We start from the raw sequence: 21,172 nt of genomic DNA on the forward strand, positions 1-21,172 counted from the left end.
ACCGTTTGACTTGATATTTAGATTGGGTTTTGAAGCATGTACCTACTTACAGCAGTGCATGTAATTAATGTGCTTGTTTTTTGTTCCAGAAATCTTCGGAAGTTCAGGAAGTGGCAGATCAAACAGATCACTGCGATGAAGAACAGGAGGGCCTGGCGGCTGGGTCTGGGGGTGGAGAGTGCCAGCAATCTGGACTGCAGGTTCAAACTGAACACTCACAAAATGGTGTTCGTTATGAACTCGGAGGACTACATGTACAGACGAGGAGCCCTGGTGAAAGCCAGGAAGGTGAGCTTCTTAATATTCACACGCAAAACTTATTAAAATATCTTGTGTCCAGTTCTTAAAATTCATTTTGAATTTAAATAAATACTACCGCGCCAAATGGCCAGATAACCCATTCGGACACTCCCATTAAGACCACATTTTGTGGGTCTTTATTAAAGTTTGATGAAACTTGGTATTAACTTTATTTAGCATAAGTTTTATATTCTGGGGATATTTCAATTCAAACAGCTGAATGCAATTACAATATTGACTTTGCTAGTTCATTTCTAGTATACACTCAAATATGGCTGTTGCTGCTGCTTTGAAATTGAAGCGTTTATTAATCAACCACCAGTTTCTGATGTTGACTATTTGGTGCCGGTATGGACCAGCACATGTATTGTGATAGATATGGAACCGCGATACACACGTGGTATTGTGACATTAGTATTACACCCCTCCACTCCATGAAGTTTCACAGAGTATGCTGTTTATATAAGAAGTGTATAAAGCCGTCGGTGTGTTGCTGACACGCTGCCCTGCTCCTCTCTCAGTCCCAGTACGTGGTTGCTCAGACCCAGCACCAGCGTTTCGGAGAGTGGCATCAGAAGTGGCTGTCCCAGAACGTGACCGGCGAGATGGACACCGTGGTACAGGACTGGTTAATGGGGGAAGAGGAAGAGGAAATGGTTCCATGCAAAACCACGCGTGAGACCGTGCACGTCAATGGAATCCCAGTACACAGATACCAGGTGGACTACAGCAAGCAGCCCCCTTCACCCTGACCAGCACCGGCTAAACCGACCCGTCTGAAAAACTATATGGACTCTCAGTATTGCAAAGCAGAACAACGGAATTGGTCACACCGAGTGCATATCTCCTTTTTAAGTATAAATGTAGTTTTTAGCTCTCACAAGAGTATTTTGTTTATATTTGTATATGTTTATACTGGTAAGATGAGTACAATCCATGTCTGTTTTGTACAGTATACTCTTAATTCAAGCATCTATACAGCATCCTTGCAAACCTAATGAAATATATCGATCTATTGTCAGGAAGCAACCGCCTTCTAAAGCATACACATTTTGTTACTGTTTAGATTGTTTTGTCTGTGCATTGTAAATGATTAAGGGTTAATTGAATTTTTTTACAGCTCCTGCGTTGCCTCCCTGTTTATGTATTATATCTCAGAAAGGTAATCTTGCTATTCCTTTACTGAAGTTTCTTGTAATATTTTTTTTTTCCATATTAAAATCAGTGTTTGAACCGAATGTAAAGCATTTCCCTTTAAGTAGAAAAATGATCATGAAATAAATCTTCATTTTCACGAGTTCTTTGTTAATATTTACTACTGTATATTCAATATGATTTAAAAGATATGACCTGTTGTACTGAGAAGCTGACTTTGCCTTTTTTTTTGTATTTTAAAGCAAACCAAATAATTTCATAAATGTCGTCTCATGCATTTGTAGTCACTGTACAAGTTTCAAATGTGCAGTTTTGAAAGAAACACGTTACAGCAAATATGTGTTTACATTTTAAAACACCTGGCACTACACTGCGTTAAAGAAAGTTCTGAGTTGGCTTGCCTTGACTTCCAGGAAGTCTATTGATTCTTCACTTCCTAGTGCAGCAGTGTCTTCGGGGTCATCTTATTGGCTGCAGAGCATCACAGTCATCATGGGAAGCACCCTGAAGGGGTGGGAACAATTTCATTCTTCAGATGAAATGACCCAAGAAGTCAAAACAGATTTCTTTAACCTAGTGTATTACCAGGTATCATGTTTTACAAAAAAAAAAAAAAAACTTATTTTTTCAAAACTACATATTTGAGACTTGCATAGTGAATGGATGTGTACGGCAAGGAAAATGACTAGAACTATTTTGTTAGCTACAATCACAAGCCCCTTCTCAAGTCTCTGCAGATGATTGTTCGCTACAATCACAAGCCCCTTCTCAAATCTCTGCAGATGATTTTGTTCGCTACAATCACAAGCCCCTTCTCAAATCTCTGCAGATGATTGTTCGCTACAATCACAAGCCCCTTCTCAAGTCTGCAGATGATTTTGTTAGCTACAATCACAAGCCCCTTCTCAAGTCTGCAGATGATTTTGTTAGCTACAATCACAAGCCCCTTCTCAAATCTCTGCAGATGATTGTTCGCTACAATCACAAGCCCCTTCTCAAGTCTCTGCAGATGATTTTGTTCGCTACAATCACAAGCCCCTTCTCAAATCTCTGCAGATGATTTTGTTAGATACAATCACAAGCCCCTTCTCAAATCTCTGCAGATGATTTTGTTAGATACAATCACAAGCCCCTTCTCAAATCTCTGCACTTAGCAGCACCGAGACATTTTCTTTCCGATTATGCAAGTTGCATAAAAATAGGTTTATTAATAAGCAAAAATAACCATACATGCAGTCTACATATCCAGCATTTAAATGAAAAATGTGCATTTTTGCTGGCTTTTAAAAATGACACAAAAAAGGTCCTGCATTCACACAACTTTTTTGGTTTGTTTGTTTTTCTGATAACGTTTTGTTCACTAAATTGTTCTGTGGCAAATCTGTGACAAGAAGTAGTTCTTTACATACACATAAAGCAAGGTTTTGTGGAGATTCACCAAACAAACAGAAATATTATCGAGGTCCTACTATTCTATACGTTGTGAAACAAAGCCAGCAACACGTTTGTATTCTGTGTGACACATCCCAACATTACCAAGCTCGTAGTTTTGAAGATTATGAGCCATATCTGTTCACCGGACTGTTTTAAAGGGAAAAACTAAATGGAAAGTCTTGCGTCTTGCACACAACCTTGTTCTGTGTATAATTCTTCATAAGTAAATAAGTCAGAGACGGCTCAAACACTCACCCATGATCTGAAGCGTCACAGTCTTCAATAGTGTTCACGATAAAGTAGAAAAACAGATTTGGAGAACAGCATCTGTAGTAATACAAGGTAAGTGTTAACCTGCGCATAATAATAATAATATTGTTATTATTTATTTCATAGCAGACGCCCTTATCCAGGGTGACTTACAATTGTTACAAGATATCACATTATTTGTTACCTACAATTACCCATTTATACAGTTGGGTTTTTACTGGAGCAATCTAGGTAAAGTACCTTGCTCAAGGATACAGCTGCAATGTCCCCCACCTGGGATTGAACTTATGACCCTCCGGTCAAGAGTCCAGAGCCCTAACCACTACTCCACACTGCTTAATAATAATAATAATAATAATAATAATAATAATAATAATAATAATAATAATAATAATAATAATAATAATAATGTTGCACTTTACAATACTTTAAAAAGTGAATAAACAAATCAAAGAAGAATTGGTAAGAAACTCAATTGAGAATGCAGTAAGTTGTATATATAAATGTATAACAATAAAATAATTTGGTTGAAAATGTCATTTTAGCTACATATACTACTATTGTCCAGCTGTCTTGTGACAGCTTCAAATCGGACTGCTGTTAATGGTACTATCTCCAGCATGTCCAATAGGAATGCATGGCCGGGGTCATGTATTTATTTCCACTCTTTCTGGATCGTTTCCATGTCTCGTGTGGTGTGGATTGACATTCAGAGACTCGCCTCGCTCTCTCCAGTGTGGATGCAGCTTTAGGCTCAGAGCCTTTTCTTTACAGTGTGGCTGCCCAAATGAAATACATAAGACTGGAAGCCCCTTGAACCCTGGACTGGAAGCCCCTTGAACCCTGGACTGGAAGCCCCTTGAACCCTGGACTTGAAGTTGACACGACCTGCTGCACGCTCGCTACTGACTGTGCAAGAGCCAAGAGCGCAACTAGCCAATGAGAGGCGCTAGCGGGCGGGACTGAGATAAATGTATGTTTCCGTTTCCGTCATTCCTCCCTTTCCCTTCTGGCTTGGCAGTCGACCGGGTGTGTATCTCCACTCTGCTGGTTTGCTCAAAGAACTTGTTATAAAAGTGTAGCGCCGGTTGAAATAAAATTAGCACGTTATTGTGATAATACGGTGGTGTTCTTTTTGGATGCAGAAATATAGCTTTCTAGTGTTATAATTGAGTATAACAGACATTGTGTGTTGAGGCGTGCGTGAGAGGCCTACCATGTGAGCCGGGATATCACCCCGAAATAAGAACCGAGGCTGCAGGGCCGGCGCCGGGCACGAATCTGGATGTTTTACATTTAAACCATTTATTTCACATAATATAAAAACTAATAAAACACAAAGATACAAACTTAACGTGTAGAGACTACTAATACTGCTGTATGTGACAGTGTTAAATGAAACTTTTTCTTAATTTTCTTAATCGTTTCTGTAATGTTTTTTGTTTTTATTTTTGACTTTGTCTGCAGTAGTTCCGTGTTCATGCAATTACACGTCTCTATATTACGGTAGTGTTCAGGGGCGAGACGGTTTTGGTACCGAAATTAAACCGGGATGCGTTTTTATTTCCCCAATAATGATTGCTTTTGGTTTGTTCCAAGATAACTGAATAAAACGTGGATGTGTCTGGTAAAAACAATTCTTAAATGGATGACGACTTTACCAACAATAAAGAAATAGGTTGTATGCGTGGTTAACTTCAATCTTCCAGAATGGGTCTCCCTGTCTAACGGAATGTGATCGAACTGGATCTTAATTTATTTTCCAACCAAAAGTAGGTTTGTGCTTGTGGGCGGATTAATTCTGATAGCTGACCTGCGTCTCCTTACCCTCATTCTTAATCGCCTATTCGGTTACTAATACAGACTATTTAGTAGAGATGTTCGCGTTATCATGTCACCAAGCACATTATTCAGTGTAGTTGGAGGTGACAGGCTGGTGCATGTCTAGAGGGGTAGACAGACGATAGTGGGATCCATTTTATTTTCTACGTGTTCTTTAACTAAAACCTCTTTCTTTTTCCAGCAGCCCGCTGTTGCCAAGATGCAGATCTTTGTGAAAACCCTAACGGGTAAAACTATCACCCTCGAGGTTGAGCCCAGTGATACTATTGAGAATGTGAAGGCCAAGATCCAGGATAAGGAAGGTACAGAACTGCGGGCAGTTATAACAATATCTACAACTTGTCATGAACACCAATATGACGGTGGATGTTACAACCAGAGGAGTTTTTACTGGCACTGTGGTGGCAGATTTCACTACTGCCAGGATGTAGCTGCACAAAATGCATTCTTAATATAACCACCCATTTCCCTTTCTTCAGTTATGATATTAAACTACAGTGTGTCTTTGGGGTTAGTCTCTGGCAGTAAAATATGTACTGGTAATAAACCCTAAAGGCAGCTGCTGGTAGATTTTCTGCTCACAAATGAACTTTAGTTGTCTATCTGACACATGTAATTCTTTAATTGCGGGAGCTGACAAATGTATTGCAATAAAGAAAGGTCTTGGGAGGAAAATAACCCTGAAATGCTTTTAAATTATCGTTGCAATGAAGAACAGAACACTCCTCTGTACAGTAGAATGTGTATTTCAGATATCTTCTATGCATTGGCTTTGTTTTACGTGATATCTTTTTGCTGCAGTCATTCAACATTCTGTTTCAGGGACCAATATGAACATGGTTATTTGCCTCCAAATACATTCAAACAGTTTATGAATTTGTTACAGCACTGCTTCATTAGTGACAAGTGTGTAACTTGAATCCTGCAATGATGTGAAGCTGATGTATAACACAGTCCTCCCCTTCCTTCCAGGTATTCCCCCTGACCAGCAGCGTCTGATCTTTGCTGGCAAGCAGCTGGAAGACGGACGCACGCTGTCAGACTACAACATCCAGAAAGGTATGGCTCCACTTGCCTGTCAATAGGGTTCATCAGTCTAGTTTAGGAAGGCTGCCATCTGTTGCCAGCACAGACGTGGTGCTTTCTTTTTAAACTTGGTGACTTGCCCACCAGTCACCCTCAATCCTTTATCTGCAAAAGCATGCTTTCTGCTTTCAGTGTGATAGATTTAAGTCTGTGAATTGTTAAATTGGTACAGCAATATTAATAACTATATTGGGTCGGACCCAGGTGATGGTCTAGCTCAGAGGTTAGGGCTCTCAAGGTCAGTTCCAGTCAAGTCCTGTATTAGTTAATTGACCCATAGTCTTATGTTAACTAACTTAGGTCCTGGTTGGAATTATCGGCACTGAAATTGATTTTGATGGCCAGAGTTGGAAACCACTGGTTTAGCTTATAACAACTTTGGACAAACTCATGCATTCTCGTAAATCTCATGCACTCTCGTAAAAAAAACAATTTTACTGTTTGCACAAAACTTGTGGCAATTCCATGAGTCTAATGGTAAAGTGAAAACATCAAATCTTACGAATTCCAAGAACGTGCGTGATCATAATGATTCCAATATTTAAAATTCATTCAATTTCCTTCGTTAAAAAAGGGTCTTTGGGTGCATAAAGACAATTTTAAAATGTCTGCAATAAATTAAATGTCTTGTGTGATTTTATTCAAACTACAAATGTGTCTCCGATCTACACCTTTGCTGCCCACTTTCACTTGAGCTTAGTTGGGTCTGAAGAATCCTGTAAATTAGTTTTGAACTAGATCCGAGAGGGGCGGATACTGTTGCCTCTTGACTATACAGGTGTTGGGATCACTTTTTCATAAATGGCCCAATTACTTGAAGATCCTTTCCAAGCGTTTCCTGCACTGGCTCTCTGAGGGTACTGACGGGTGGTCTTTGCTTCTGCTTGTGTAGAATCCACCCTGCATCTGGTCCTGCGTCTGCGGGGAGGCATCATTGAGCCTTCTCTTCGTATGCTGGCTCAGAAGTACAACTGCGACAAAATGATCTGCCGCAAGTGAGTATTCATACAGCTACTCCTTTCCTCACAGGGCAAGGTAGCATCAATAAGACTAAAAGCCATGTAGACAAAACACTACAATGAAGCACAAACGGTTTTCTTGGCTTCGGGGGTTGAGTTGGTCAACCAGGGAATCCTATTGGATTGCATCAACCGCTGAAAATATCATCCAGTTGATCCTGGTAAAGGTTGATTAACCCTGTATTTAATACATTTTACCTTGAAATCTATGATTGAATGTAAAGTTATGAATTGATGTAATGTATAGACATTATGGATAGAATAGTTGCCTCCTAAATAGGTGTCTGTGCGCCCCAGATGATATAGTTTGTATATTTGAGTGTTTTTGACTGCAGTAGTTGCCATTTGAACTTCATTGTGTAAGAACTAAATTTTTACCATTTTAATTAGAAATAGTGTTAATTATAGTGCTCTCTTGTTATGTCACATTATGATAATTCACAGCTTAGGGTAATTCATGGTTAGGCTATGTCTTTCTAAATGGTCCTGTTACTTGTATAAGGGCCCTTCACTAATTCACTTTAAATTTCAATATTTAATGATTTTTTGATGCCAAGTCAGATACTGAAATAGAGCCGTGTAATGTGTCAGTCCTGGTCAAGCTGTTTGCACTGCCTCCAGTACAGTGGAGCCCTGACTGTCTCTCTCTGTGTGTGTGTGTGTGTTCTAGGTGCTACGCCCGTCTTCACCCTCGTGCAGTGAACTGCCGCAAGAAGAAGTGCGGACACACCAACAACCTGCGCCCCAAGAAGAAGCTGAAGTAAACTGGAGACCCCGGGACTACCAGCTCTCACTGTCCACAAAGCTGTTTCAAATAAAAGGATTTCAAAAACAGATGCCTTGTGAACTTTAATTTGAATTGAACACGATTTCTTAATATCTTTGCTAATGCAGGGTATAGCCAATCGAGCCATACACATGTCAAACTACAATTTTAAGGAAACTGTTTGTCCAATTGATGAAACTTCATTGGACAGTCTTTAGTAAGATATCAGACTCTTGATTAGAAATGGGATATTTAAAATAACACAAAGTCCTTTCTAGTTATTTTTAATACTGATGTGATTTCTACAGCTGTGGTGTGGGTTTGACATTGAGAAGTATGTATTTGTTTATGAAGAAGGTGTACATCTGTTTTACAGTTAACCATCTAAAACACTTTTGCAGAGTCGATTATCAAAATTGAGAATATTTTAAAGTAACTGGATTTTAAACCCCTACTTTAATCTGTAGACCACAGAGATATCTAAATATTATCCCACAAATGGTAAGTAGCAGTCCTGTCCCGTGTGTTCCACAATACAGTGCATTTTAAATGTATTCCTCGTTGCAGATATTTTCAGGATTAGAAAGTATTTTTGAATGCATCCCTGGTTGGTATTTGAAAGTAATCTGGGATTTAAAAGTTAAAGATGCTTTTGAATTTGTAATAATTTGTAGTGTTGTATTATAGCTAGTAATTCTGTATAATTTCCCTTAGGGGCAGCAGTACAGCAGAAAGCATGTATATTACTTGTATTTACAAGGGTAGCTCATGACATGTATTACCCGTAGTCTGATTAATAGGACCTGGTGGGGGAAGGGATTTACCACAGCTCACACAGTGGAGGGGTGTTCTTGCTAATACTGTATTGGATGGTCTTTGCCTAAATTTGATAATTCATTGATATAATTGTTTATTTTAGTATTTCTAAATTCCACAATAGGATATTGAACCTATGTGTGAGCTTTCTGATGCTTATAATAAAAGGAGACAAAGCGAGAGAAGTACGTTCTTTATTTTCCGCAAACATTAGAAATCTTAAAATATATTTACTAATTTACTGAACCTTAAATGTTACAGCAATTGCATTCAATAGTGTTAAGAAACTACAAATTGCAGACTAGAAATAGAACACTGAGCAGCGCGGTTCAAGTTTGAAAACATACAAAAGAAACTGGCAGTATATGTTATCACCCTTAGAAAAGAAACATACATTTCAAACCATAACACTATTGATGTAGTTTAATACTTTATTGGCAATCTGGATTAAATATATTTCTAAACAGACCAATACAGCTTTTAAATACACATTTCTTCAATACATTCTTATTTACTCATCTTAACAAGCTGTAAATTAAAGTTAGTTAAAAATACAAGTTTGAAACTATACGTCCAGTTTTCACAGATTTACCACATGTAACTTGTACCTGACGCCTTTCATATACGTTATCCACCTTTTCCAGTCTCTGTTTTTATGCATGGAAGTGCTACAAAATATGAAATATTTGTTCCCAACTGCGAATGCCCAGTAGCTGTAAGTAATTTTCATTCATTTCAGTCTTTACCTCAACCCTTTGATTCTACTTGTTTGAGGTAGCGCATGTAAACCAATGACTATAAAAAGTGGCACCAAAAATATCCATACACTTACCCTTTCACCTTAAAACAGTATTTTAGTTGTGTGTAAAAAATCCATACGTATGTGACACTTCACATGTTTCCATACAGCTGGAGAAGCGCTTATTGTCTTGAAACGTGGTATTAAAATGAATTAGTGCAAGTTATTGATAATATCAGATTCTGGGGATACACTTATGAAATTAGGGTTAAACATTTCATTGCCAATTGTTATTCTATTCTTTATAAAACAGGACTTTTAAATACTCTGTCCTGATTGGTCAAAAGCTGTTTTTTAAAATAATTCAACTTAGCTGTACCAAGATCATAGTTTTTCTGCCCACCTTTTCATGAAAACATGTATAGATATTAAACTTGTAAGTGCAAATTTAATTGGACAGGCTGGTTTCACAGACCCTGATTAGCACTCATCTTGGACTTTGCCTTATTATTGAAAACCAGTCTATGAAACCTGTGAAAATCAAGTGTTTCTTTAAAAGAAACAATGCCTACTCTTGTGCTCATTGTGCACTTGTGAATAACAAAATACCTTTCCATTTTAAATAAACATGCTCAGTAATATAGAGGGTCCAGATATCCCATATGAAAATGCAGCTTTGTAAGTATAGAAAAAGCTACCCCTCCCTTATCTTCATGACAGAAAGAACTGCCCCTCTTGAAGGCGTGATATCCACTCTTGTAAAAGCCATTTTATTATAATAAATCAATATTTGCACAAATAACCCTTTTCTTGTACTGGTCCTCGTTTGTTTTTTTGCAGATAGAACACAACAATATAGAATTAAAAGGGCTACTGTATCAGAAACATTCTCTGCCCCCATTCCATCTGCATTGCATGAAGATCTTTTAGTGGAGATATTTCATGTGCAGCATTATAGACAAGGCCCTTTTTTGGTTTTTATATAAAATTTTCTGGGAATTTATCAATGTTTATTAAAAAAAAAAAAAAAAAAAAATTCAAATGAATTAAAAACCAGTGAGAATAATGAACCTCCCAGTCCTTCTGGTACATATTGGGGGTAATACTCTGGGATGGTGAGAATACAAGGGCCTTGATTACAGATAATATTTTAAACTGCTGCTTTCTGTACCCAGTCACATGGTCCCACTGCAGTAAGAACAGCCACTGGAGTGAATCTGACCGGCAATCACAAGCCAAACAGCTAGTGAGAGGGAAGAGATTGTTATTGATGGATGCATTTTTGGAATATTGATTACACTTGAAGATCCTTTAAAAGTTTCCCACAGTAAAAGCATTGTAAAGAATAGCAAAGTATGGTAAAGGATATTAATAAACATGGCAAACCAGGGTAAACTCTGGCAAACGCATGGTATTACAGTACCATTTGAAAAGCATGGCAAAACTGCAAAGATACTGTGGTAAACTTTAAGGAATCTGACCATTTATTGAACATTTGAATTGAAAAAAAAGTAGCTTTATGATGTGGACTAGACGTTCGCACGAGGGAGACCTGAACTGAACTACATTTTAACTGAACAGAACACAGAACAGCAGCATGTAACTCCATTCTGAACCAAAATAAAGTTAGCAATAGCCAACTGAGCCTATTACTAAAAATAATTAGCATTGCACAACTATTAGCTGATTATAAAAAGCAAAAAACTACTGCAGATATATTATTATCCAGCTAATACTGAAAATAACCCCTGAAACAGACCCTGATTAGCACGAATCTCAGACTCCCTTACCTAAAGTAACATTGGATTGGCCAATACTAGTGCTAAATCGAGCTACTAGTGTCTTAGACACTTCACCTGGTAGGATGTTCCATGCATTTCAAACTCTGTAAAAAGTGATTCCTACCTTCTGTTCTAAACTAAGCTTCCATGCCCTCTCTGAAGCACAGTAGTGACATGGGTTCACTGTCTAAACCACTTATGATTTTCTTAACATCGAGTCCCTCTTCCAGGCTGAAGATTGAATTATTTGAACGTGTTCTCATAGCTCAGTCCATTGAGTCCTGGGATCAGCCTCGTCACCCTTCTCTGTACATTTAAGTGCAATGATGTCTTTCTTGTAGTGTTAGTCTGTGAGGGGGGGCTTTCACCAAGCTCAGGAGCAGCTCTTCAGTTCTCATTGCTGCAATATAGATATAGAAGCTAGGCCAGATCAGCCAACAGAGCTCGAGAGCCCGAGCCCTAACCCTAACCCACTTTAACAACAACAGTCATAACTCCATAATGTAAGATAAAAAACCTACTTACGAAAAATAAAAATGCCAGGTTTGGTTAATTTAAGTCCTAAATACACAAGAGACTTCCACACGCAGTACGTGATATTGGTTTTGTCAAAGTCCCCTTTTTAAACGATGTGTGTATAATGAAGTTGAGAAAGTACTGGAAATATCCACATACATCCTTTTAAACAAATGTATTCTTAAATGTTTCGGAAATTGAACTACGAATCCTAAAGTAATTCTAACAGGCAATTTCCTATCTGATTACAACATGATTCAGATAATTCCTAACAGAGAGTGCACTTAATAACTCCACAGGGGTTTCTTATAGGGATCGGACTGCAGTACCTTGAATATGAGGAGACAAAAGCATAGCAATCTATACAACTGTGCTTTCCGCTTTTACGAATACCGGTTAATTCTGTTTAATAACAAAGTTTCTTACACTTCAGACTAAATAAATACACATGGGACTAAACCCTTCAAAATAAACATTCTAGATTACAAATGTAGATTTTTTTTTTTAAAATCAGCTTCCAGTTTCATTAAAAAGAGACAACACAAGACATCATACTCTTACAGCGCAATAGCGTATGCAAAGCATTCTGAATGACATCTTTGGTAAATGTAAATCAATACTATATAGCAATACAAGTTCTACCTATAATTAAATATACACCAAAACTAGCCTTGTGCTTCGCCTTATGCACTCTTAATCATTTAGAGAGCTCTTGAATCTACACTAAAAGGAATACGACATTAACAATCCAGGTGTCAGTTTTAAATTAACATTGTCATCTACAAAAACGTTCTCATTAAGAAGTTGCTTAGACACAAGTTATTGGAAAAGAATACAACGCATGCAATTGAAAGAGTATCGGAGAATAAACTAGTGAAGGAGGCGGGCGGATTCAGTGGTTTAGATATGAGACAATTTAAAGACCTTTATCAGATAGCAGATAGCAGTAAGCAATGTGCTTTCATTCCCCCAATGCCGTGCATTTAGTGTTGAGTATTATTAACAGGAGTGCTAACCAAGACTTGCCATTGTATTCCACTTTCATACTTTTGGTACAGTAAAGCCTGTCTAATCCAGCATCATTTGTATAATCCAGCATAATTTCCAAATCCCACTGTGCTGGATTACAGAGGTGCTGTGAAATCTAATACTGCACCTAAAAAAAAAAAAAGATATAAAATGACAAATGTCAACCCTTTAAAGTCTATTACAGTGCATACAGTAGAAATACTGTCCCGGTGTACAGCGTCATTCTAGGATTGCATTCGTCTCTTTTACTGTGGAATCAAGGATACAATTGCAGCTGCTTTCTTGGGACGCCTAGGGAGAAGTAAAAATATCCCAAATAAGTGGCTGTCCCAATTAAACGAGAGGCATTTGAGACCACCTTAGTCGCACTTTTTTGTTTGTAAATGAACAAATTAGCATCACATTATGATTAAATGTTATACATAATTCCTAAACAAAATGAAAATCGCCCCTTTTTATTTCAACTCGAAATTAAAAAGAATGAAATCCCATCATACGCCAACTTTCTTTGCCACAGCAGCCTGAGACTCCAGCTCCTTCAAGTTCAATGTGGTTTACGCAAGTCACAGTGTAATCACGCACTCGCTGCACTGTGCTAGGCAAACCTGTCGCTATGAAAAGCGAGCTCCGTTCACATTTGAAAATACTGTATCCCAATTAAAACGATATAAATAGCATTGGGAAGAACCGTCTCCCAGAGTTGTATCCCATTTAAGCAGAAATCCTGATTCTCAGGATCCCGATTAGGCGGTGCCGACTGTGCATATTTCCGTATTTCATTATAAAATCTAGAAAACAAAAACCACATGAGCCGAAGACAGACGCTCAGTCGGATTTACACTGATTTTAGGAAGAAAGGACTTTTACAAATCATGGGGGATTCCAGAAAAGACATGTTCCGGATTGAGGGGATCACAGCCTGCCTCTGTAAAGTGCATTGTGATGGTGATCCACTATGAAAGGTGCTATATAAAAATAAAGATATTATTCTAAAGATATTATCACACCATTCAATTCAACAGGGATTTGGTCAGGACCTAAACATGATGCTGAATTATACAGAGGGGCTGGATTCGACAGGGTTTACTGCTGTATATCTGACCTACAGATGGAAAGTTGCTGCTGCATCCTGGTACCTAATCATGTCATGGGCTGTAGGTAAAACTCACTCCAGTAGTCAAGCTGCAAATCAGACCGGGTGACCTACAGCACATTAAGGAAGCAGCTGTTTATCGAGGGAGCTCTGAAATATTTCCAATTCAATACAGGGTCTCGTGATAAAGTTAAGATACCATGGCTTCATTCATTTAAAAGACGGTATTGTAAATAATTTATACTCCTTCCTTCAACACTAACTGAGCAATGCCACCTTAATACCTGGTTATCAATAGTTAACGTCCAGTCGTTTAAACAGAAACAGAATATTAACATTTCTAACATTCTCTTTGTGTTACTTCACACTAAATTACATTTTCTTAGATTTGTTTCTAACATCCAGCGTTGTATGGTGCTATTATTCTTGGTGTAATTCCTAAAATACTGTGTCAAGGTGACCCGAGTTCAGGAGCTGCTCTTCAGTTGCTGGTCATAGATACCTGAGGCGCAGGCTAGATCAGCCAAAGTGTCTAAATAAGTTCAAGCCATCTTGTGATTTGCCACATTGGATCAAGTTTCCTTTAGTTTTGCTGGTAATAAACTGCTGTGCACAAGACAGTGCTGATCTAGCCTATGTTACCTATGTCTATGGCAGGTAACTAATGAAGAGCAGCTCCTGATCTCATAGTCAAAGCTCCTGAACACAGACTTCTCAACGATGAATAAAAGCACAGTATCTGAGTAAACTGCCAATCAGGATAACAGAAACATCATAAAACAAGCAGAAAAGCAAACTCAGGAAATGAAATGTAAAGCTTCTTACGCAATACTAACATTTCAACTGGAAGCCTGTGAGCACAGACACTCTAGAACAGTCAATAAGAATGCTAGAAAAAGAATGAGAAGCAAAAACAAGAATTCCATCCAATTCAAGCGAGACTTCCATGTTTGTGCAATACCTGTATACATTCATTCACGTGCCATTCATGGGATTTGGTTTCCGATTCTTATTTTGTTTTTAAATGACATCCTTAACTTATTTTTAAAAAGCTCAGCAAGGTTCAGAGCAGTATCTACTAAGGACCATGACTTCTAGTTAGTACTCGACAAGGGCTTTTTGCATCATCAATGTGAGACTAAAGGTTTAGATTTATTTGATTATTAGTCTCACCATCAACACCAATGCAAGCTTCCCTTTAAATGGAAAAAAAACCCCATCAGACTCACTGCACCTGATTAGGAGCAGCAACGAACTCAACCACCCCATCAGCAGTCAGCTGGGACCCTCACACAGGTGTCAGGTGTTAAAGGCAAGACTAATAATCAAATTAGTCTCACTCTCTTACCTTTAGTCTCATATCGATAATGCAAAAAGAGGACAACTGGTCTTTAGTAGATATTGCTATGAACCTTGCTGAGCTCAAACTTAAAAATATGTTTTAAGGATGAAAAACAGAAATAAAGAAGAAACGAAAAACCATGAATGATTTGTGCATGAGAGAATTTGTTTTTTACATCCTATCCATTCTTCCTTTAGGCTAACCCTAACCCTATTAATTCTTCCTTCAGGCTACGGTAATGTTTTTAAAGCCTCGGTTTACACATTTAAGATCATTTTAAAGCCAGATTAAGATCAGAGCTCCTTAACTTAGTTTAAAACAGGCACACCATTATATGATCACAGAGCCCTTTATCATACATACAAACACCCCTGTGAAGGGATCTCTTAAACTTCTGAAACTGTCCTCAAATCTTAACACTGAAAAATGTAACAGCCAGTACTAGGGTTAAGCATCTAAACAGCACACTTTCGCCTTGTGAAACTACCTGTAAGAAGACTTCCCGAATGCTACGACTACCTAGTTAACGCTGCGTTCTACATTCAGTTTGAGCTAACGGATTTTGTGCTTTAGACTCCCTTGGCCTGGTCCCAGAGTGCTGTGCTTGTATCTTGCTGACACTCAGGAGTTTACTTGTGGACCAGTGTGGCCAGGCTCTGTCGCAGGTCAGTGAGGTCGAAGATCTTGACGTCCAGGATGTCGATGATCCTCTGCACCTCGTTCTCCGCTCGGCTGCGCTCGTCCAGAGAGTTTGATAGAGTCTGCTCCAGCGCGTGCACGCGCCTCTCCAGCTCTGCGTTACGAGACTCCACCTCCTGGAAACACAGAACAAGGAAGGGTCGGGCCTGTGCAAATAAAACACAATTATTTTGCCCCTGATTTTCTCCTCAGTTTGTCCAAATCTAAACCTAACTGCAGCCACTCCCCACACAGGTCAGGAGGACTGAAGGTCAGTGGGTTTCCTCCAATCCCCAAGCCAGTCGCCTCTTTACACCCAGGATCTCCACAGTGTGAGTGAGCTACTGCCCCCTGGAGGACCAGCGCTGCATATTAATGGATTATTGATCGCTATGGCACTTACTTTGTGCACCTCAATAAAACATTCATTGAACATTCAGTGCTCTATGTGGAACCTCACGTCTCCCCTATATATTATATTACCAGCACATGCATGCTTTCAGCTGTATTTGACATCTTTCGTGTCTACAGAAACCTAAGTGCCAGGTTTCAGCAGCCTTCCTCATTCCATCCATGTGCCTTTTTAACTCTGCCAGACCCTTGAAAAGGGACATGGATTTAAATGGATTGATGAAGGCTATTCACTGCAGGCATGTAGGGCTCTCCAGGCAAGCTCAAAGGCAGGTAAAAGGCAGAGCTAGAGAAAAATGCTAACTCTATACGAGAGTGGTATTATTAAAGAAATATCTGTTGAAAGCCAAGCACTTGATTGCCTCCACCCTGCAGTGGCTTCTTCCCTGATTTCCAGATATGTTTTCAAATCATAATACATGTTTTCTATAATGTGTGTTTCTTTCAGAACTGCACATTAGAGACCATCATGCAATGATATTGTTAACGACAGGAAATAAGCCATTGAAGGGGTGGAGGCAAGCAAGTGCAACACTAACTGAAAGCATGGCTGCAAATGGAGATTTCTTTAATAATACCACTCATATAGAGTTAGCATTTTTCACTAGATCTGCCATTACCTGGCTCTGAGCTATCCTGAAGTCCTACTTGCCTGCAGTGAATAGCCTTCATCATTCCATTTAAATCAATGTGACAATTACTGTAAAAGCAGCTCATGAGTATGATTTGAGCACCAGTACAAGAATGACTCATCTCTGTCCGTCCCCAGAATGACCATGAGAGTGGCGATGTCAAACTGAAGCGTTTGTGTCTCTTCTATTAATTATTCTTAATTACTGTGTTTATTTGATAACCTCTCATCACAGTTATTATTTTCCTTAACAGTCACTGTCAATTAGTTTGTTTATTTGCCACAGATTTTACCAGCCATCTGTTTGGTTGGCTCATTAAAACTTTATCTGTTGTCTAGATGTTTTGGACTCTCACACACACACATCCCTCCAAAATAACCCCCCACCCCCGAGCCATCATGCGTTTTCAGGCTCAGGCTGTGTCTTGATGAGTGCCCCCCCCCCTCTTTACAAGAGGAGAAGTTCTCTGCCCATGTGCCACCTTGCTGGGGGCTCTCTCTCGCTCGCGCTCTCTCTCTCTCTGTCTCTCTCTCTCTCTCTCATTGCTAGCAGGGCTGTGCAGGAGCTCAGACTCTCATTCCCTGTAACATGCTTATCAGGGTTACCCAAGAACAGAGGCAGACCCAAGATAGAGAGTACAAATCTATGCTTATATATGTGATTAGATAACAGGCATCTTACCCTATAGAGTTCATATTGTAATTGTGGTAACTTATCGTATTCACTGTGAAGTCCTTTTAGAGAATGGCTCATATAAGCAATGCTATGTACTAGTGGAGAATATCTTATGATGCAGAATCAGATATTTCACTAATGGAGCACTGCGTTTAAAGAACGCAATCCTAAATGTTTATTTCTTGTTCTGTGTATGGTAAGCTATGGAGTTTCCATCGCAATTGTATGCAACTTACAGTTTTCAAGCTAAGCAATTAGAAGAGAATGTCTTGCATTGAAATCTATCGAAGTTGTTGACCAATTATTATTGTTGTTTCATTGATCAATTTTTGTCTAATGCTTTGTTTTATTCTAACTTTGTTTCATGTAATATTGACTGTGCAATTGTTTTTATGAACGTATTGCCTGCTTACTTATGTTGATATTCTGCATTATTGCTTCTTGTTGTTTTTATGAACATATTATTAGATTGAATGCATGTTTAATAAACTCTTGTTTTTAAAATAGATTCCTGGTAAATTATTTGTAACAACCTCGATTTATGAACTTTAAATTAAATATTGTGGTCTATTTTTAGTTTATTTTACCGTTTTCAGAGAAAGATACTGAGAACGGATTTATACATTATAATAAAATGTGGTTACTGTTTTAAGGATATGAATTGCCACAATACTACCCACAGCTCCCTTCGCTCCTGGGATATTGAAAGCTGCTCTTACCTGTAGCCTCTGCACAGCCTCTTCCCTCTCTTGCTCCACTTCATTGTAATCACACTTCTTGCTCTGCAGGTGATGTATTTCCTAGATCACATGAACACACCGTGTTAAATTGCACTTGAATGAAGAAATCTTTAGTTTTGTCTTTTCAAAATCACTGCAGCCATCTTAGAATTGAAATCAAGCAATCTGAGAAATGAGGTCGCTTTATTAAGAACCAAATTTAACTCATTATTAGTGAAAGGAATTACTTTCAGGTAGTCTGTACTGTTTCACTTCCTAGTTAATTTCACCTCAGCAGAGTATTCAGGATGTGGATATCCAAATGTTTTCCAAATGGGATCAATTTCAGGATCAAAGAATGTAACTTGCTGAAGCAGCCATTTGTGCACTCCATAATCATTAAAAAAGAGATCAGAGTGTAAAGAAGTTCTAACTAACATTTTTTTAAATGTCACATTCTCTTATTTGTAATAACTGAAGTCCCAGTGTATGCAAAAAAACTATTTAAATTGAAAGGTATAAGCAAAATTATCTATTAGAAAGCCAAGAATAGCTGGATTGAAATCCCTGCAGGTCCTGAACCAAGGTGTTTCAGAGCCCCTGCAGTGTCACAAGAAACGCATTGCCTTACCTTCCCAGTGCCTGTGTTCTCTGTATCTCGGTCCATTGCCTTACCTTTGCAGTGCCTGTGGTCTCTGTATCTCGGTCCATTGCCTTACCTTTGCAGTGCCTATGGTCTCTGTATCTCGGTCCATTGCCTTACCTTTGCAGTGCCTGTGGTCTCTGTATCTCGGTCCATTGCCTTACCTTTGCAGTGCCTGTGGTCTCTGTATCTCGGTCCATTGCCTTACCTTCCCAGTGCCTGTGTTCTCTGTATCTCGGTCCATTGCCTTACCTTTGCAGTGCCTGTGGTCTCTGTATCTCGGTCCATTGCCTTACCTTTGCAGTGCCTGTGGTCTCTGTATCTCGGTCCATTGCCTTACCTTTGCAGTGCCTGTGGTCTCTGTATCTCGGTCCATTGCCTTACCTTTGCAGTGCCTGTGGTCTCTGTATCTCGGTCCATTGCCTTACCTTTGCAGTGCCTGTGGTCTCTGTATCTCGGTCCATTGCCTTACCTTTGCAGTGCCTGTGGTCTCTGTATCTCGGTCCATTGCCTTACCTTTGCAGTGCCTGTGGTCTCTGTATCTCGGTCCATTGCCTTACCTTTGCAGTGCCTGTGGTCTCTGTATCTCGGTCCATTGCCTTACCTTTGCAATGCCTGTGGTCTCTGTATCTCGGTCCATTGCCTTACCTTTGCTGTGCGTTATACTTTATATTAGAAAAGATTCAGTACCATCAGCCAATCAGCTTCCAGCTCTAGCGGGCTTCTATCAGACAGTAGATGCCCGCTGGAGCTTCACATCATCAACTGTGACAAACTGAAAATCAATCCACGCATGTGCCAGATTTAACACTATGACATACCGTAAGGAAAGATCAGTTCACATCTATTGGACAGCAAATACTAAACAAAGACATTGGTTCAAGTTAATTTTATTATCCACAAAACCAGTCAAATCAATACTCTGCACCGGTGAAAGCAACCGGTCCTGTAACTGTAACTGCAACTGCCAAATCAGCCAATCACAGTCAACACTCGAAATGTTTACTCATACATGAACCAACTGGGCAGTGCTGTACATTTCTCAACATTAACTCAGGAGCGTTCGCCAGGAGAAAAAAAGGCTTCTAGCATTTTTGCAGGATGGATCATGAACTGGACACAATGTGATGCTTAGAAGAAACCATCTCTCTCTCCTGGGGAACGCTCCTGTATAGAGGTTGAAAAAAAAAGCAATTCCCTAATTTATTTACCTGTGAATTAAAGAAAAATCAAAACTAAATTTGCTGCATACGGACAACACAGTCATGCGTTTCTGTAAACACTGCAGGGGGTTCTGGAACACTAATGGAAAAAACAGTATAAATCCTGTAAAGTATACGTGCCATCTAGTCGTCCCCCCACCCCCAGTTACATGTGTTCAAGTGTACAACAGCTCTCTCACACAGACTTGAATCAGACATTATAAATACAATGCGAGGCTGCTGGGTTCATCCTGTGAGTCACACTGTCCTCATTACTCTTATTATTTTTATACCATGCACCTCTTAAAGGGATATTTCTATTTTATTTTTAGTATCACTTTAATTTACTTACCAGTTTAATATCAGGTTCTCTGTCGTTTCCTATAGCTTCTGTTTAGCTCATCATTTGCTATGCGTACTAACTTCCTAATGCTTCTGAAAAGAAAGCCCTTGTAAACTGAAATGGGAATGATATCAGAAGGGTTTCTTTTTAATGTTTATTTTGAATGTCTTTTCAATGTATTCTTTGTGTCTGACCAGCAGCTGATCAAATTCGACCAGAGATATCTTAGTGATCACAGCAAATGAAACGGGTGTCAATCACACCTGATGTTTTCCTATTGTTGACTGGATGTCTCCGTCCCAACTCAATCAGCTGATTAGAAAAGACTCAAACTGAAAGAGGCGAACCGTGTTGTACAATGAACAGGCCCCTGGTGTTCTGATGAAGAACCCCAGTCAAGTACTGGCAGTGATTGATCACAGTATGTTGTGAATACTGAATACAGCCTCAATGTTGACTCTGCATTGACACAGCCATGCTCTTCATGCGCTACCTCATCCTTTGCTTTCAGCACGGCCTCCAGCTCCTCCAGGGACTGGTTCAGCTCGTCCTTGCCAATGTCACAGGCAGCGTGTCGGGCCCCCTGCGCTTCCAGCTCAGCCACCTGGACCACAGAGAGACACAGCACAATCAGAGCAAGACTCGCAAGAAACTCTCGCAAGAATGAAGAGGCTGTCAAAT

The 21,172-nt window shown here is 39.2% G+C and overlaps 3 protein-coding genes across 6 annotated transcripts in view; 2 read left to right on the top strand and 1 right to left on the bottom strand.

The window, feature by feature from the left end:
• LOC131721849 (paired amphipathic helix protein Sin3b-like) overlaps positions 1 to 1,597 on the top strand; it is a 33,204-nt gene extending 31,607 nt beyond the window's left edge. For both annotated transcript variants that reach the window (XM_059014926.1, XM_059014927.1), the window contains 2 exons: positions 90 to 288; positions 822 to 1,597. In XM_059014926.1, the coding sequence (XP_058870909.1) occupies positions 90 to 288; positions 822 to 1,052 (430 nt within the window). In that variant the 3' untranslated portion in view covers positions 1,053 to 1,597. The remainder of the gene's footprint in view (positions 1 to 89; positions 289 to 821) is intronic.
• A 2,480-nt stretch (positions 1,598 to 4,077) lies between these two features.
• LOC117428916 (ubiquitin-ribosomal protein eL40 fusion protein) lies at positions 4,078 to 7,940 on the top strand. 2 transcript variants are annotated; one of them, XM_034047950.3, is made up of 5 exons: positions 4,078 to 4,188; positions 5,186 to 5,303; positions 5,974 to 6,060; positions 6,980 to 7,082; positions 7,777 to 7,940. In XM_034047950.3, the coding sequence occupies exons 1-5, from the start codon at positions 4,135 to 4,137 to the stop codon at positions 7,868 to 7,870; spliced, it is 456 nt and encodes a 151-aa protein (XP_033903841.2). In that variant the 5' UTR covers positions 4,078 to 4,134; the 3' UTR covers positions 7,871 to 7,940. The 2 variants fall into 2 exon arrangements, with proteins under 2 accessions (XP_033903841.2, XP_033903840.2); XM_034047949.3 differs by having other exon boundaries at positions 4,094 to 4,188; positions 5,183 to 5,303.
• Positions 7,941 to 11,190: 3,250 nt separating this feature from the next.
• The window catches only part of LOC117401240 (homer protein homolog 3-like), a 60,197-nt gene continuing 50,215 nt past the window's right edge, over positions 11,191 to 21,172 (bottom strand). For both annotated transcript variants that reach the window (XM_059015164.1, XM_034001786.3), the window contains 3 exons: positions 20,985 to 21,095; positions 18,304 to 18,384; positions 11,191 to 16,003 (listed from right to left, as the gene is read on the bottom strand). In XM_059015164.1, coding sequence (XP_058871147.1) covers positions 15,818 to 16,003; positions 18,304 to 18,384; positions 20,985 to 21,095 — 378 coding nt within the window. In that variant the 3' untranslated portion in view covers positions 11,191 to 15,817. The remainder of the gene's footprint in view (positions 16,004 to 18,303; positions 18,385 to 20,984; positions 21,096 to 21,172) is intronic.

This window comes from Acipenser ruthenus, chromosome 49, assembly GCF_902713425.1.
Source record: "Acipenser ruthenus chromosome 49, fAciRut3.2 maternal haplotype, whole genome shotgun sequence".
NCBI classification, from domain to species: Eukaryota; Metazoa; Chordata; class Actinopteri; order Acipenseriformes; family Acipenseridae; genus Acipenser; species Acipenser ruthenus.

Excerpts from the sequence above, each read along its gene's own strand:
- LOC117428916 (XM_034047949.3), top strand. The coding sequence starts at position 4,135 with ATGTTTCCGTTTCCGTCATTCCTCCCTTTCCCTTCTGGCTTGGCAGTC. Across the intron at positions 6,061-6,979 it reads AGACTACAACATCCAGAAAG|AATCCACCCTGCATCTGGTC; the intron begins GTATGGCTCCAC and ends CTGCTTGTGTAG. Across the intron at positions 7,083-7,776 it reads GACAAAATGATCTGCCGCAA|GTGCTACGCCCGTCTTCACC; the intron begins GTGAGTATTCAT and ends TGTGTGTTCTAG.